The sequence below is a fragment of the Syngnathus leptorhynchus genome, chromosome 7 (assembly GCF_054491065.1).
Source record: "Syngnathus leptorhynchus isolate UIUO chromosome 7, UIUO_Slep, whole genome shotgun sequence".
NCBI lineage: Eukaryota > Metazoa > Chordata > Actinopteri > Syngnathiformes > Syngnathidae > Syngnathus > Syngnathus leptorhynchus.
In genome coordinates this window covers 8,163,198-8,179,570 of record NC_141201.1, presented here as the reverse complement: position 1 = coordinate 8,179,570, position 16,373 = coordinate 8,163,198, and the positions used below count along the sequence as shown (strand labels likewise).

Sequence of the window (16,373 nt, the reverse complement as noted above, 5' to 3'; positions counted from 1 at the left end):
AGCCTAAGGACATCTGCGGTGAAGATAAAACGGAACAATCGTGGTAAGTACAGTCATTCACATTTTACCTTGATTACTTCTTGTGATGTTATTAATTTAAAACAAAATCAACAAAGCATTTATTTGTATTGCTGTTTACAAACCTTTATTGATGGTAGAAAAACTACTTCACCGATTGCTGGTGCACGTGCAGTGCAAGGAGCTTGTGTTTAGCAGATTTACACCTCAGAACAGGGAAACCCCTTGTTTTCACACACAAAGCAACAGCATAAAAAAGAGAGAAGGAAAAAAAAAACATCTGAACGTTTCATTTCACAAATTCAGTGTGGGGCGGCAAAATAATTGTGCACATACAATTTTATTTTTGGCCTATTCCCTTGGTTGAAACACAAATTACACTAACTCAGAATACAATGAGCCAAAATCTGGCTACTAACTCGGTCCCTGCCTCCAATGCACCCCCCCCCCCCCCCCCCAAAAAAAAAAAATCAGCTATTGCAACCATAAAACAAGTTTGGCTGACACTATAGTATTGCATTTAATTTTTATTTGAATGGTTATCTTCTATCTGTGAGTCATCACCTTATCGTGGTGGAGGGGTTTGCATGCCCCTATGATCCTAGAAGCCATGTTGTCTGGGGCTTCATGCCCCTGGTAGGGTCACCCATGGCAAAAGACAAATGGACCTAGTTTTCCCTCGCCCGGACGCGGGTCATCACCGATGCCAGAGTTTGAGGAGCTCGGTCATCCGGGAGAGACTCTGAGTAGAGCCGCTGCTCCTCCACGTGGAGAGGAGCCAGATGAGGTGGCTCGGGCATCTCATCAGGATGCCTCCTGGACGCCCCCCTGGGGAGGTGTTCTGGGCATGTCCCACCGGTAGGAGACCCCGGGGACGACCCAGGATGCACCGGAGAGACTATGTCTCTCGGCTGGCCTGGGAACGCCTTGGGATCCCCCGGGAAGAGCTGGATGAAGTGGCTGGGGAGAGGGAAGTCTGGGAGTCCCTCCTAAAGCTGCTCCCCCCGCGACCCGACCTCGGATAAGCGGAAGAAGATGGATGGGTTATCTTCTGGCTAAACACCGCTGGTAACTTGAGCGTTCTAATATTTCACAGGTTACATCCAGCTAAGTGATCCATTCAAAAAATAACCAAGTGGCCCAATGGATAATTTTCTGCTTATCTAAAATTTCCATTTTGTAGAAGGCCTGCAAATACAGTATACTGTGCAGCCTTATTAGATTGACGGCATCTTGATAAAAACAAAACAACTTCATAAAGTGCAATGCAAATTTGAGCAGGTTAGAAAACCTTTTTACATTCATTCAGAAGTTCAATTCCTGAAGCAAACGCACAATGCCTTAAGAGTGGCATCCAATAATAATTTCCTAATAAATCAGAACAGCTACATAAACTGATGGCATAACTGGTGCTAACATATAGCAAATGACAGAATAAAAGATGTTTGCTTGCTGAGATTGGGATATTCTTCATATTAATCAGCGGGCTCTATTTAGGGATGTGAAGGCTTAACTGGCAGTAATCAATTCAGGTAATATGATTAGTTGAGCTAAACGACTTCTTTAGCCAATTGGTTTGGAACTAATTGGCCATTAGCTGTTAAAATCACACAAATTTAACATGCTTTTCACGTAATCATCACCGCTTTTGCCACTCTAAAGTGACTTGTACTATGAACAGGACGTTTTAAAAACAAATAAATGTATAAAACTCAGATATAAAAAATTCTGAGCAGTTAACAGCAGCAACATATTTGTAGCAACAGAGCTGTGTAAAATGTGCAACTTTCTGAATGCCAACACTAGATAAACTTTCAGTGTGAGCAGATGATCAAAGTACATTCAGGTGCATTGAAGCTCTTAGCTACACCAATTTTCTACATATGCTGTGGTTGCTGCTAGCAGACCCCTGTGAAATTGTGACCAAGCCTGGTCAGCCTAGAGCTCATCTCTAGGTTCAACTGGTTCTTGTCAAGCTACTCATGCGCAATGCAGTTTTCTTTGGCTCGTCTCAGTCTGGACAGGATGTGTTTCTTAGGGAACTTAAGAGTGGTGCACCCAAACTGACTGACGCCTCCTGTGTCTCCAGGGAGTTTCTCACGTCTCTGCACCCAGCTTCGCCAGCCGGGCTTCCAACAGTACACGCTGTCATAAAACCGGGAGCCATTTTCTCCACCCAAAACATAAATCCTCCGTTTCCACCTGGCCACCCCCCCGGCCGCAATCCTCCGAGGCAGGCCGGGGAAAACCACCGGACTGGGGGCTCTGTCGCTAGCCCCGCCTGCGCCGGCTCGCTGCTCTGCAGAGACCGTAACCCCTCCTCCAGTCACCTCTCGCTCCACACCAAATGCCCTGCCCTCCCTGAAGAACAGCACGCGGCCAGTGGCGTCTAAAGTCTCCAGATTGGTGTAGTTACCATCCAAGAACTTGGTAGTATCCCTGATGTATCCGCCGATGGCACAGACTCCTCCTCGCACTGCTACACCTCCAGCGAGGCAGGTGGCGCCAGAGTCCAGAGCCACTCGAGTCCAGCAGTCTGTCGAGGTGTGATAAATAAGCACCCCTGAGTGGACCACAGCCCGGTTCTGTTCAAGTGTGGTTCCGCCTAAAAGGTAGAGTCGTCCTCGCAGAGCTGCACAGGCGAAGGCACGCAGGGGGAGGGGTAACCGAGGACCCGGTGCCCACTTAAGTGTAGCCAGCTCCAGGGTCTCGCTGGAGTCCAGCAGTGCCGAGCGATTGCTTCCCCCCAAAGCGAAGAGCGACTCGCCGCAGCCCAGCAGGCCCAACATACACCGAGGTAGGCCCATCGAAGGGCGTTCTGTCCAGCGGTCCAGCACAGCGTCATATTCGTGCACAGCTGAAGACACGGAGCCCGAGTTCAGAATTCCTCCTGCTACAAACAGTCGTTCGCCCACAGCTGTGCAGCCGGGACTCACCAGTGAGCCCAACGCTGCCAGCTTCTCCCACTTCCCTGTCCGCGGGTCGAAACAGTCCACAGTGTAGTCGTATGTAAGTAATTTCTCATCTTCCCTCGGTGTCAGGTCCACACAAACTATTTTTTTCTCAAACATTCCTTCCCTCGGACGTAGAGGCCCTCCGAGACCCTCGCCGGCTGCGGCGGGGCCCAACTCCTGGCTCAGTCTTCGACTCTCCTCCTGCGACAACAGTCCCGGACGCAGGTGGTGAAGCAGCGCCGGCATGTGAGCGTAGCGAGCCAATGGTTGGTGCTCGGCCCAGCGTCTGGCTGCGTCGTACACCTCCGCCTCAGAGTCTACTCCCAAACGGTCCGAACTCAGGAGGCTCCCGAGGGTGCTGTGATCAAGGAGGAGGAAGTCTTTATGGCGGGATACACGAGGGAAGTGCTGGGCTACCAGCCTGAGGGAGGCGCGGAGCAACAGCTGGTCATGGTGAGATCGAGCTAGGGAATACATCCCCAGACAGTTGTCCAGCGACAGGTGCTCAAATAGAAATCTGAAGGGAATACATTCAGAAGAGAAAAAGAACCTTTCACAGCAGTTCTTAACCTACTTGTCGTGACTCCGAGGCAATACATCATTACAGTAGACAGTGAATATATTGATGAAACTTTTGCAGTTCAGTTCTTTCAACAAGGAAAAAATCACTGACAACATTAAACCACAGATATGACTTCACCTGGAGCACAGATCTTGCAGAGGCATGACCTGAAGGCGATTGGCGGCCACAAATAGATCCTCAGCGGTTTCCAGAGACAGCCCGGGTTCCCCAGTGTACACAAACCGGATGACCGTCTCCATGACTGACGGCGTCACTTCCTCCAGCCGGATTTCGGAGAGGCGAGACTCCACCAGGGGACTGGTGAACATTGCCCTGAAGTACGGGCTTACGGCTGCTAGGAGCACCCTGAACAGGCCAACAGATTATCAAGATCATTATCTTGAGCGGCACAAAAATAGCTAGGTACATTCATGAGTGTGTGTTCAGTGTTTAAACAGGAATGACAAATGGCATCGAATGAGTCGTGGCAAGGTATACCTGTGACACAGGAACTTCCTTCCCTCCACAACCAGGGTCACATCACACAACTGCTGAGCATCCAACAGCTGCTTCAATCCTGAAGATGCATAAAGGGAAACACAGAGGGATGTCAGAACCACACTGAGCGGACGAGAAAGGTAGTCGTAGAGGAAAAGATTAAACTGACTCGTCTGCAAATCATGTCCTTGAAGGGTACCCCCTCTTTATTTGAGCCTGCCTCACCGAGAGTGACGTAGTCTCCCAGCGGAGTGGCGCTGTCATCGGGGAAGTCCTCCTCCTCTGAGTCACTGTCTGACAGAGGCTCCCCTCCTCCTCCGTCCCCATCCTGCCATGGCTGGGGGCGCCATGTGACTGTGCCCCCACGCACAGCATTCATCTGAGGTGCAGTAAACAAACATGATGATGTAATTGATTGTTGTGCAAGTTCATAATAGCTTTGGAGTAGTCCATTGTAATAATAAAAGGTTCAGAGGGCAAGCTATCAAATAAGGAAAGCAACGCATGATTTATTACATGGCACACTTTACATATCAACACTACCTTTGCTCTTCTTCTCGTTTCCACTTTGACGGCCGCTTGTCTCACTTGGACAAAATGTGAGGCAGGTTGCAGAGGGCTGGTTTGCACCCTGCACTGCTCTGGGCACAGCCGATCGGTTTCGTCTGGCCTGAGGTGAAGATGCGGTGGTTACACGCTGCTCTTCCAGCCACACTCACATCACCAGACATCCGAAAATTAGCAAACAGGAACAATTCACCTCCTGTTCATAACCCGTCCCGTCGTAAAAGGTGATACTCCCCGTGATATCAATTATGATGACACGAAAAGAAGTAGTTCGGGAAATTCGGACCAAGAAATCTCAACTGAGTTCTAGTCCAGCCAGCCGCACTTGACATGTCAGACCGGATCACCGCAGCGCTTAGTTTTCGTTCACCTGATTGGCTGACCTTTGGCTCGTGACGATATCGTCCTCTGCTGTTGATAATCCTGCACCCAGCCTCTAAGTATACTAATATAGATATATATGTAAATGTATAAACAGCTGTGCACGCTTTTTTTACATGATATTTGTACAAATAAACTGTTGTTGATGTTCTATCTAGTTCTGCTTCCGGAGTCGTGCTGCCTTATAGTACAGCTTCTGTGTGGTTGCAAACAGTACTCTTGTCTTTTCATAAGAGCGGAGAGTTAGGTGCGAATTGCTTTCGTATTCTTGGAACGCGTTATTATGTCATAACCCTTATCACGTATGATTTTCCATTTTCCAATATCTTCCATACGGTATCGCGTGGTTATCAGTGCCAATCACGTGTGTTCTATAAATTCCTATTACCATGAATGCACCAGCCGCCATAAATCCAACATGGCCACTTACACGGTCGCCTTTTTCTCGACTAGAAGCATTGCAAAGTTGGTATTGTCGACCGTAGTGCGACATTTCTCAACGCAGAGGGTGTGTTTTTTAGTCCCCGGTCGCTTTTCTCATCGCAGCAGCTTGTATGAGCATGTTCGTGAAGGGTATAGCGACAAGCCTCAGTTGGACATGAGAGCGGTGTGTGAGCAGACCGACAAAGTCATAGCTAATGTAGAGAGCAGGAAAGGCGAGCTACGCGGGGAAGATGTTAAGGAAATTGTAAGTGGCATAAAAAAAGTCACATTTTAGCGTTGTCTCCAATTTAGTGTTCAAGATTTGTTGGCATGGGTGTTTTTTTTCTTCTTTCTTTTAGGTGCGTGTGTGGCAGGAGCTCCAGGCAGTGCGAAGGGAAATTGCTGAGCTGGAACAGCAGAAGCAGCATATTAGTGGAACGGTCAGAGCTTTAGTGGTCAGTACAGCAAAGTCATTACAGTATTCCGTATTACATTATTTTTTCATGGTCTTAATATGGTCCTGTATGATATTTTGTACTAATTATTGTTCTTGCTCTTATTTTTTGAATGCATATTTCTGTCTGTACAAAAATATGTTCAATGTGTTATATATGGTGTCAACCGAGTTTGTAGCAAGTCACAAAGCTACTTAAACTTTAGTTCAGAAACTTGATGATTAACCAACAGCGCCTCAACAGGTTGCAGTCCAGCAGTACAACCCAAATTGCCTCAATTTCATTAAGAACCCTTTCCACAAATTAAAAATATATATGCTACGCCTGACTTGGATATATTACTGTATCTGCAGTCTTAACCTATACGTTCATGTGTGCATGCGTGTGTCTCTCTGCGATCAAAAGCCAGAGTCATGAATTTGACGAGTCATCTGTTCTTAGGCAAAACACAGAAAGAAAGCCCTCGCCACTGTAAGTCAAATATTGACACTCAATAATTCTGTACAGATATTAAATGCAATCACTACCATTTGACTTTTGCTCCCAACATGTGTTCACCACTCAGCTTTCAGAATACAACCAGGCACTGCTCCGAGGTCGAGAGGTCCGTAAAAGACTCAACGATCTCTATCCCAAAGAGACTCAGCTGGATCAGGAACACTATAGCCGAGCACTCCGTCTACCCAACACCACACACCCTGATGTTGTGAGAATTCACTGAAAGGCAGATATGCACAAGAGCTATTTTATTCTCTAGGGTGTAGCATGATATTGTTGACATTTCAAATGTTTCCTTCTCAGCCCATTGGAGATGAGAGCCAAGCAAAGGTAGTGGAGCTGGTTGGGCAGAAACCTGGTGAGTGTTTTGAGCTGCTTTGACGAGTAAATGCACTCTTTACATACATGTTCAATGAACTAAAAAGATTTTCTTTCTTTGTTGAAGAATTTGACTTCAAGCCCAGAGGCCATGTCGAACTGGGGGAACAGTTGGGTGGCCTCATCAGGCAGAGGTGATGAAGATGACACTCTTATCGATCATAGTTTTTGTTCTTGAATTGACCATGTACTTTTTTAATACTTGCCCAGAAGCATACACTTATTTGAGTGCATATCTTTGCTCTGCCTCAGGCATCTCGCTCATGTCTCGGGTCACAGATCTTATTATCTGAGGGGGGCAGGAGCCAGACTTCAGATTGCGCTCCAAAACTTTGCTCTCGACACACTGCAACACCGTGTAAGCTGCTGAAAGATTAGATATTGGTAAAACAAACTTGTGGCATTAATCTTTGGGTTAAATATTTGTAATCTTTTTTTTTTGCTCTGACAGGGCTTCATTCCCATGGTTGTACCTGACATGCTGAAGGGGGCAGTGTTTGTAAGTAGCAAAGTCTCCCATTTTTGGTTTCTGTATTATTTGGACTGCATGACACAATAATTAATGTAAACATGCACACAATTTAGGCAAACAAAAACATGAGGTGAAAACATTTGCATCACGTCAAGTAGGACCAAGGCTGCTTCTCCAAAATCGAAATGGGATCAATTAATGGTGTTCAATACACAAATCAATTTGAGCTAGTTATTGATTGACATTGTCCAAGTAACACCTATCGAAAGAACCTCATTGGTTGTCTTATCTGCAGGAGGGATGTGGCATGCAGCCCAACGCCCATCGTTCTCAGGTCTACTCACTGGACCCGGCTCGTTTCCCAGACTTAAACCTGGCTGGGACTGGAGAAGTCGGCGTGGCAGGTCTTCCCTACTGTTTTCTACAGATTTATTTTTCTTCTACAACAAACTGAACATTATGGCACCACTGCATAGACGCTCATTCCAGTTTTTGATTTGATAACACTTGTAAACAGGGTCCTTGAGATGCTCATTTTATATGTGCGTGATACCTCTCCTCCCCAGGTTATTTCATGGATCACGCAGTTAATTTGAAAGATTTGCCTGTCAGGTATAAAGTGCCCTCTTACTTTGCTATTTGAAGTAATTGTAGTTGACTTGCTGCCTCCTTGCTGCTTCAGGACTGTGTGTAGCAGTACATGTTACAGAGCAGAGACAGACACAGGGAGAGAGACCTGGGGCCTCTACAGAGTTCATCACTTCAATAAGGTCAGTAGAGCATCAATTGGCCGCTACAGTAGTAACCTGTACAATCAAATTACTGTAGAATGACAAATGAATAAGTTTAAAATAGGGTCTCGTGCGTGTCTAGGTAGAGATGTTTGGCGTAACGGCAAATGAGACTGGGCAGGAGAGCACTGAGCTCCTTGAGGAGTTTGTCTCCTTGCAAAAAGAGATATTTTCTGCTCTGGAGCTACACTACAGGTCAGAAAAGGCACACAATGAAATCCCGCACCATATTCTGATCACAGATTTCTTCTTGTAATTATGAGAATGTCGTCCACCCCCCCCCTAGAGTGTTAGACATGCCAACACAGGAGTTGGGTCCTCCAGCATACAGAAAGTATGACATTGAAGCGTGGATGCCCGGAAGGAACAGTTACGGCGAGGTCAGCAAAACATTCTTGCATCCATTATTGTTAATACTGTACATGTAATATTATTGTTGAACAGAAATATAGCCAAATACAAAGTGATATTTCCCTATTTGAGAGTTCATAGCATTGCATGCAAGCTTTTCCTTCATCTTTTCAGATTTCTAGTGGGTCAAACTGTACTGACTATCAGAGCAGACGCCTCAACATCCTCTATGAGAGAGACGACGGCAGCTTGCAGTACGCCCACACGGTAAGACTGCTGAGGAGACGCTCTGGTATTCTTCCTGCTGTTTTAGCATTCAGCAAACCTCCTTGGTGTGTGTTTTTGTCTTAAGGTGAATGCCACTGCATGTGCCATCCCCCGAACAATCATTGCCATCCTGGAGACTCACCAAACCAAAGTAAAATGATTCCAATGTTACATACACTGATTTTCAGTTTTTCTATTTTTGTCAAATGTCATTTCTATGCAAAGTTAATTGTTGTTTCAATATGGAACTACATGTTCTGTGCCCGTAGGAAGGATCAGTGCTCGTCCCCAGAGCCTTGCAACCATATTTGGGTCTTGAAATAATTGAGAAGCCAAAGTGCACTCCTCTGAAATACATTGGGCCCAACCAGCCCAGCCGCCGACCCAGGCCTTCTCCCACAATTTCGTGACACCGCTGTTGCAAATAATGTGTGCAGTCACATTACAATTCATCAAAGTCATTTTTAATTTATATGCATTTAAATTTTTTTACAGCATTCCATGACTTCCCTCGGCACGTATTGGTTCACTTTTCTGCGACCTGTGCTTCCTGCATGAATTGTATAGCCGGACCCGTTGTCACTATATAATGCATAATATAGTTAATTAATCATGATGCCATTCAGTCTGTGATTGGCATGGTATCTCCCAGGACGGCATCATACTGCTTAGGTTTTTATTTTCACATTTATTATGATGAATGTTTTTCCATTTACTGTATTCGGTGGTGGGTCGTGCATTTGGTACACGAGTCTTAAGTGCAGCCAAGAAAAGTTATGAAATGACAATAAATTTGGAAAAATATTCATACAATCTTGTGATGTAAATATTAGAGTAAGTTGTAAATGTAGGTCACATTTATTGTTCAGGCCAGCAGAGAACTAACTACGTCTTGGCTTGTGTATTGTATTTGTGAACAAGGTGCTGTAATAAATCACAAAGGTATTGGGCGATGGTTGCTGTCTGCCTGTAGGGGGCACTTTAGAGCTCAACACAGCATTGTAAATACTGTACTGGATTTACATCGCGATGCAATAAATCAAAAACATGGAAAAAATATATATCGTAGTCACATTTGCATGCAAGTTGACATATACGAAAGTGACGATTCCGATATTATACCAGTAAATTCAAATTTGGAGTGATGCTATATCCCATGCTCCATTTTATGTATTTGATTTGCTTAATACAGGTGGCATAAGCCTCACCATATTGCAGGGCTACGTCACTTGACCTAACAAACGCGCGCGCGCACGGCGCTGTGCAAACCTCTTGCTCAGTACCTCACTCATCCAGTGTTACGTATGTGTGTGATGACTGGCATTCGCATCCAACCCGCGGGTTGAATGATATCTCCTGGAAGGAACGACATTTTGGATCCTATGGGATTGCTGACCGCCGCAGTCTGTCTGTTGGCAGCCGTGGGAGGTCAGTGTTTGGTCAGATTTGGCTATTCTTGCCTTTGTCGGACACACAATGCGGATAACTGTCTAAATCGAGGAGGCTACGTCTTTCTCATACGACTGCCTTAAAAATCTGTTAGGAAATCAAATTCAGCGTCACTGCAAGTCCGAAGCATTTTGAGATGGAATCATATTTTGCTCAAAGGAAACAGCTCAATTTTGTAGTTAAGCATGAAGAGAGAACAGGCAACCCACGTGTGTGTTACTGTAAATTCATCCTGGTATGTGCATCTTTTTTTTTTTTAGGGTATATATTTCAAGTTCCCTTGCAGCATTCGATATATTTGATGTCCATGCAGTGGCGGTCCTATCTCGAATCGCACCTTGTGCAGAACACCCACAATATCTCCATCTCGCGCTTGCACAAGCACGCACATAGTTGACCTTATGTTGTAACTATACTAAAGAATACAGCAAAATAGAACTAATAATACAGAACTAAAAAAAAAAACATATTGCATTAACAAATGAAGGAAAAAAAACTAATTTAGCTTACCATGTGTGTTGTTGACAACCCTGCACAACCATGCATACATATTCCTGAGAAAATTGGTTGGTTGAAGATTTTCAGCGACTAGATTATTTCCCAACAGGCTTCTGTTGATGAAAAGATGCGGAATGATATTGAAAGATGGTACTCATACTGAATGACCAGAATCAATTGTTGGCCTACTACAGTATGTAGAAATACAATGAATTTCTTTCTGCAAGTTTGAGCCACACTAGTGTTACAGTAACAAGCCTGCAACAAGATGTGGAGTGATGCTTGTGAAAAATGTGGAATGGAAATTTTGCATTTTGACAATTTCATCACTTCAGTCTACCACAGTTGACTAATTTGGCTGTTATTTGCATTAATATAATACAGGCACAGCATGCCATTAAACAAGAGAAAACAATTTAGTGTGATTTTTCTTTCAATCTTATTTTGTGGCAAATGTCTGCCCCCAAGCCGTCAAATACCATGCCAAAAAGATGCCACTAGGTCCAAATACAAGTACGCTCTTTGTCATCTGTTCATCAGATGCTCATTTTTTTAAGATCCAGTTTGAGGTCCATATACTTGCTTTTTTGTCCTTACTTGTAGGACATTTCTTTTCATACTAATTGGCCAACTACATGCTAGTATGTCAAAACTGTGCACCAGTTGACAACTGTGTCATACAATTCTATCAGTAGTTGCCTTATTAAAGTTGAAAGTTGGTCCTTCTATTCTGCATTGTTCATAAATTTAATGCAACAGTGCAAGCCACTAGGAAAACCTTCCTTGTGCAATTGCCGTTCAACTAGTTGTTCTACTAGTGCACTGAATTGTCTTACTAGCAAGGACACGAACCTTAACCTGGATATCAAGGATTTTGGAATGTGCTCAAACAGCTTCCCCATAATGGGACTAATCCTGCTGCTCCGAGCACAAGCTGGTACCAAGAGTTGGGGCCAGTTGTTGACAACTGTTAGCGGTTTTATGCTGTTGTTCCAGCGTATCACAAAGTAGCAATCATCAGTTTGAATGGCAGGTGAGCCGTACCCTGCCTCTTGTCTAATGTTATCTGGGATAGGCTTAGTCATTCAATTGAAGTTCGTGTTATGTCATTTTTGTTATAATTTATTTGTCTGTCAGACTTGCTGTTCCTTGCACCACTCTCATAGTTTACCTTAATAGGCCCTAGTGGACGCAAGTGGCATAGACAATTTTTATTTTATTTTATTTCATTGTATTTTATGGCATAGGCAATTTTTATTTTATTTTTATTGTTTTATTATTATTTTATTATACTGTGCTAATGAGCATTATACTTTATACATTTTGCCTAAAAGCAGTGGATGGGTAAATCATATATGACATTACTAGCGAAATAATCCGAGTGTTTCTGTGTATTTATAAATTTAATGCCGTCGGTAACCACCGCATATTGAAATCAGTCAATGGTAATATTTACGACATTGCATGATCAAACTTTCTTTTGAATATATTGCAAACGTGTTTTCCTTTTTTAATCTGTGTGTGTATAAGGGGAAATGCATTATTTCCAACTATCTACAGTATGGGCTGACATTTAGCTAGCAGGGAAGTGCTGCACTGCTTAGGTTACTTTTAATGATATAATGGCAGTAAGGGATTGGAGACAGATTTAGCCCCGGATGGAAACTACCTGCAGGCTTGTGCCCCTGGGAACAGTGTGTGTGCAGTGTGTGTTATTGTGAGTGTGTGAGCCCGGGAGAGATGTAAGCTCCTTTGCACTGGCACTTCACTTCACCAAGGGAACAGTGCTTAGCTGATAACAAGTCCAAACACTGCTTGGTTTTGTTGTTCTTTTTTTCTTGTTTTTTTTTTTTGCCATTGTAGCAGAAATTGAAAAGATGTTTCCTCTAATTCTTCTTTTTTTTGCACCAGTGGGATGTCGGCCAGTCATATCACCCCTCAATGATGCAAAGGTCTGTATTGAGTCTGTGTTGACCTTCTTTTTCTCCTCTTTGTGTACTGGATATTCCAAATTTTCATCCAAAATTGTTTTTCTGCTTTTTTTTTTCTTTCTCAAGGTTGAATGTATTATTCAAGAAACGCTGAATGAAGATGGGTCCAAACATGAATGTGGCCCTCAGTTAGCAGGTGATATATAATAGAGATCCACGTAGCCACATAAGATTACCAACATTTGCTCCAGTTTGGAATCCCAAATATTCATATACTACACCGTATGACATTCATATTGCTCTTTGATCATTTTATCATAATCATCCACTGTATATGCAACATCTTTTTGCCTGTAAGCAACATTTGATATCCTAAACAGCCACACGAGTGCATTACATTAAAGCAATGAGTAGGACATCATTCTTGTGTCACAGATCAACTTTATGCATCTTATTAATAGTTAAATCAACAACTTCTCTTCCGCTTTGCATTTTTCCCTGATTCACTTGCTGAAAAACTGTAACTATCGATCGCTAATGTTATGTGAAGCTCGTGTTGAACTAAGGTATTACATGACTTTGACTCTCTTTATTTAGGGACCATCCTACGTGGATCACGTCCTGCGTTTGAATTTAAAGTGGCACTGAATTGAATAGGTGCCAACACCCTTGTTTGGTGCGATGCTGTTGTCTGTCTACGGTTTTATGATGTGGAGTGTTTAATTTTATGCAGCGGAACTTGATGAAGTGCAAAGACACCAGGGTCTGCTTGGGGAGCTGCAGAGGCTGGCTGATGATGGTACGCCATGTTTTTCCTTTCTCAATGAGAAATACAGTGAACCACTGTTTATCATGAGGAATACATTCTGTGATAAACTCAATATAAAAATTTGAAATCTAAAATTGTAAATATGAAGATTATGGTGCTATCCATCCATCCATTTCTCCATTTTGTGTAAAAACTGACACCAACATTTATTGAGCTGCTATACATTTGACGCTATAGGTAAAATATAAATCCAGCACCAATAAATACAGGCAGAGCCTACACAATGACTCAGTAGCATCTATTTTTTTTCCTCTCTATGGGATCAATGACTTACTGCAGCACAGTCGGGAACCATCTCAAGGTAGCACAATGAGGTAATACAGTCAAAGCGCGCAACTCTAAATTTAGCCTTAACTATAATCAGTAATAACAGCAAAAATTCTGGTGCACAAAAGATTCATCGTGATTATGGCGGAGGGTTCACTGTAATTATATTTCGACAGCTATCGTGTACAAATTGAAACGAGCAATGTTGTTGCTAACTATTACAGAGAGAGAGCGGTATGAGTACAATCCAGCTGATGAGGAGGATGACGAGAGCGATGCGGGCAAAACAACTATGGAAGGTAACCCCAAGAGGAGGGAGATGGATGAGCCAAAGGTAGATGATACGGGGATCCACGATGAAGAGGAGAGAGCTAAGGAGCTTGAGGAGCTGCTAGCTGAAGAGATCAGCAAGAAGGAAAAGGAGGAGAGAAATGATGAAGAGCTCAAAGAGCTGCTGAGAGAGTTGAAGAAAAAGCGTTACGAGATGAAGGAAAGAGGAAGCCCAAAAAGCCAGTCGTCAGAAAATGGCCAGGCGGAAGACGACACCAAGCGAAAGATGGCCACGGACAAAGAGGAATTTCAGCAAAAGAGTTTTGACGACCAGAGGAAGGATGAGTTAGAGCTGAGCGCGGAGAAGGAAAAGGTGGAGAAGGAGCTGAAGGAGCTGACGAGCAAGAATAACCCAGAGGAGGAGAAGGCGAGAAAGGAGAAGCAGGAGGAGCTGGATGAGCTGGTCAAGAAGATGCAACGAGTGCGGGACGAGACGCCAACGCAGAAGAGCGATGATGACGCGGACCAGAGCAAGCCTGAGGAGAGGGACGGAAAAGAGGGTGACAAGGGCGGAGGTGAGAATCAAGCAAGGAGCGAAGAGGGAGGGGTGGAGGTGAAGGAGCCACAGCAGAAGAGAGTGATGGAGAAAGCCAGCGATGAGGCCACTCGCCAGTTTGAGAGGGAGAGGTTGAAGGACCAGGACGACGACGATCCGCGTGGGGAGGATGAGGAGGATGAGGATGATGGCGATGACTACATCAGAGAGGATGAAGATGATGATGAAGGTGCTTTGGAAGATGATGAAGGAGAGGTACGCCAAAGGATACATGTTGTCATTTAGCCATCAAATTTACTTCATAATCATTTCTATGGTGGTACATGGAGTTACAAATTTTCCGCACCACAGAATAATACCCTTGATCAAAATCATCCTGTAGTCGTTGGGGTGTCCAGTGGGGTCCACCGCATAGCTCCGCCCCTGGTATCTTCTTGTCAGTTAATAGTCAAGCACTGTTTGCTATGATCAAAAATGATATGTATCCAGATGCTGAATGTGAGGACTGTAAGGTGAAACCTAACATTGTCTGCATCTCTCCTTTCCATTTGCAGGAGCTACTGGAGATTGAAGCCCAGTTACGTGAAGTTGCCGCAGAGCTGAGAGAGCTGCGGCGAGGATAAACACCCACGCACACAATAGCTCTCGATTGCATTCCCATTCAAACATTCAGTTCGCCTGATTCCCATTAACAGCATCTGTGTCCCTTCTTTGGATGCAAATTGATTTTTTTTTCTGGGAACTGTTCCGACTGTTTTGTTTTTTTCCCCATCAGTGTCAATGCTATGCTAATTTTAGTGTAGGAGTTCTCAATCCACGGCTTTGCTCAAATAACTTGTAAATGTTTAGTTGACAGGTGGAATCATTGGCCAACTGCCACAGAAGCACTTTCATTTAAATGCCATTTCTTCCTAGAAAAGCCTCGAAATTATTGTGCCGAGTCATCAAAACAGGCACACAGTGCTTCTTGTCTCAGATGTTACGTATATAAGCAATTTTGTGTGTATCAGTATCTGTTTTGTGCAATAACCGATACCTATATGTGAAGTGTTATGACTGTTACGTGATATTTCTACCCAAGGGTAAACATTTATTATTCTCCCCCCCCCAAAAAAAAGAAGAATTCTTTCATTAGGCTCGTGTACTGTTAAAATCCGACTGTTTGCGACGAACAACAAATGGACCTTGTATGCTGATAGATGAGGATTGTTGTATTTAGAGCTTACAGGTCTCAACGTGTCACTTGAGGTTCAGACAGCTTTGCACTCTTAACAAGCCAAGGACGAGGCAGAGACGTGGGAGACACTTAAAGCCATTTTCTTGTCTTTTCTTAACACTTACGCTGAAAATAATCGCTCGCTCGGTGTTGTTACATCACATTTGCAGTGGTTGCTGTCTTGACTTCTCTGTGCTCGTGTAAATATCATTGCGCCAAGGTCATACAAAGTAAAAGACAAGAGCGCCCCCAAGAGGACATTGCGTCAAATTGCACAAGGTACAGATTTAACAGGGTTAACCAAGCGACTCAGTTAACTGCAATAATATTTTACAACGTCGAAGTGCGGCACACGCAATTGCAATAACGACTACTAAGTAAGCCAATAGAGCAGGTATTTTAATACGTGTTTTAAATGCACATATAGTACTTGTTTATTAAATTCATTCTCTTTTTTTTTTTCCATAGGTGCAGCCAAAAGTTACAATCTGATGTGAACACACACAAATAATTAACACGACTAACATTATTACGATCCATTCCAAAGATTGTTCATTTCACGATTAAATAATGTTTACTGTACTTTAGAGTTGTTTTTTTGTACATATGTGTAAGATGGTAAAATGAAGGATGTGTCTGGAGGAGAGTCAACCATTAAAATTGGTACAAATATATTACAGGCCAATAGACTGCTGTATTATGTGCCTGCCATTTATTTATCAATAAAAGTATATGAAGCACA

The 16,373-nt window shown here is 43.7% G+C and overlaps 3 protein-coding genes and 1 long non-coding RNA gene across 8 annotated transcripts; 3 read left to right on the top strand and 1 right to left on the bottom strand.

Moving 5' to 3' along the window:
• Positions 1-471: 471 nt before the first annotated feature.
• On the bottom strand, positions 472-5,119 carry LOC147054544 (kelch repeat and BTB domain-containing protein 8). 3 transcript variants are annotated; one of them, XM_085915651.1, is made up of 6 exons: positions 4,983-5,119; positions 4,576-4,702; positions 4,258-4,411; positions 4,033-4,111; positions 3,673-3,900; positions 472-3,489 (listed from the first exon to the last, which is right to left on the bottom strand). In XM_085915651.1, exons 3-6 carry the CDS (start codon positions 4,409-4,411, stop codon positions 1,995-1,997), a joined length of 1,956 nt encoding a protein of 651 aa, XP_085771777.1. In that variant the 5' UTR covers positions 4,576-4,702; positions 4,983-5,119; the 3' UTR covers positions 472-1,994. The 3 variants fall into 3 exon arrangements, with proteins under 3 accessions (XP_085771777.1, XP_085771776.1, XP_085771775.1); XM_085915650.1 differs by having other exon boundaries at positions 4,970-5,111; XM_085915649.1 differs by lacking the exon at positions 4,983-5,119 and adding an exon at positions 4,793-4,977.
• Positions 2,040-5,076, top strand: LOC147054545 (uncharacterized). Its single transcript, XR_015066614.1, has 3 exons — positions 2,040-3,957; positions 4,068-4,172; positions 4,248-5,076. It is a non-coding gene; the product is annotated as an uncharacterized LOC147054545 (long non-coding RNA).
• Positions 5,120-5,382: 263 nt separating the features above from the next.
• sars2 (seryl-tRNA synthetase 2, mitochondrial) lies at positions 5,383-9,656 on the top strand. The gene is made up of 16 exons (XM_085916210.1): positions 5,383-5,668; positions 5,763-5,858; positions 6,300-6,329; positions 6,424-6,564; positions 6,660-6,714; positions 6,802-6,868; positions 6,987-7,092; positions 7,186-7,233; positions 7,502-7,610; positions 7,773-7,818; positions 7,889-7,976; positions 8,080-8,192; positions 8,284-8,377; positions 8,523-8,615; positions 8,701-8,766; positions 8,885-9,656. Exons 1-16 carry the CDS (start codon positions 5,399-5,401, stop codon positions 9,023-9,025), a joined length of 1,563 nt encoding a protein of 520 aa, XP_085772336.1. The 5' UTR covers positions 5,383-5,398; the 3' UTR covers positions 9,026-9,656.
• A 239-nt stretch (positions 9,657-9,895) lies between these two features.
• On the top strand, positions 9,896-16,364 carry LOC147054542 (uncharacterized). Of its 3 annotated transcripts, none has more exons than XR_015066698.1 (7): positions 9,896-10,043; positions 12,474-12,514; positions 12,620-12,689; positions 13,227-13,292; positions 13,814-14,670; positions 14,970-15,910; positions 16,100-16,364. XR_015066698.1 is itself a non-coding variant. In XM_085916450.1 (6 exons), exons 1-6 carry the CDS (start codon positions 9,962-9,964, stop codon positions 15,036-15,038), a joined length of 1,185 nt encoding a protein of 394 aa, XP_085772576.1. In that variant the 5' UTR covers positions 9,896-9,961; the 3' UTR covers positions 15,039-16,364. The 3 variants fall into 3 exon arrangements, 1 of the variants encoding a protein (XP_085772576.1); XR_015066697.1 differs by having other exon boundaries at positions 14,970-16,008; XM_085916450.1 differs by having other exon boundaries at positions 14,970-16,364.
• Positions 16,365-16,373: the final 9 nt, after the last annotated feature.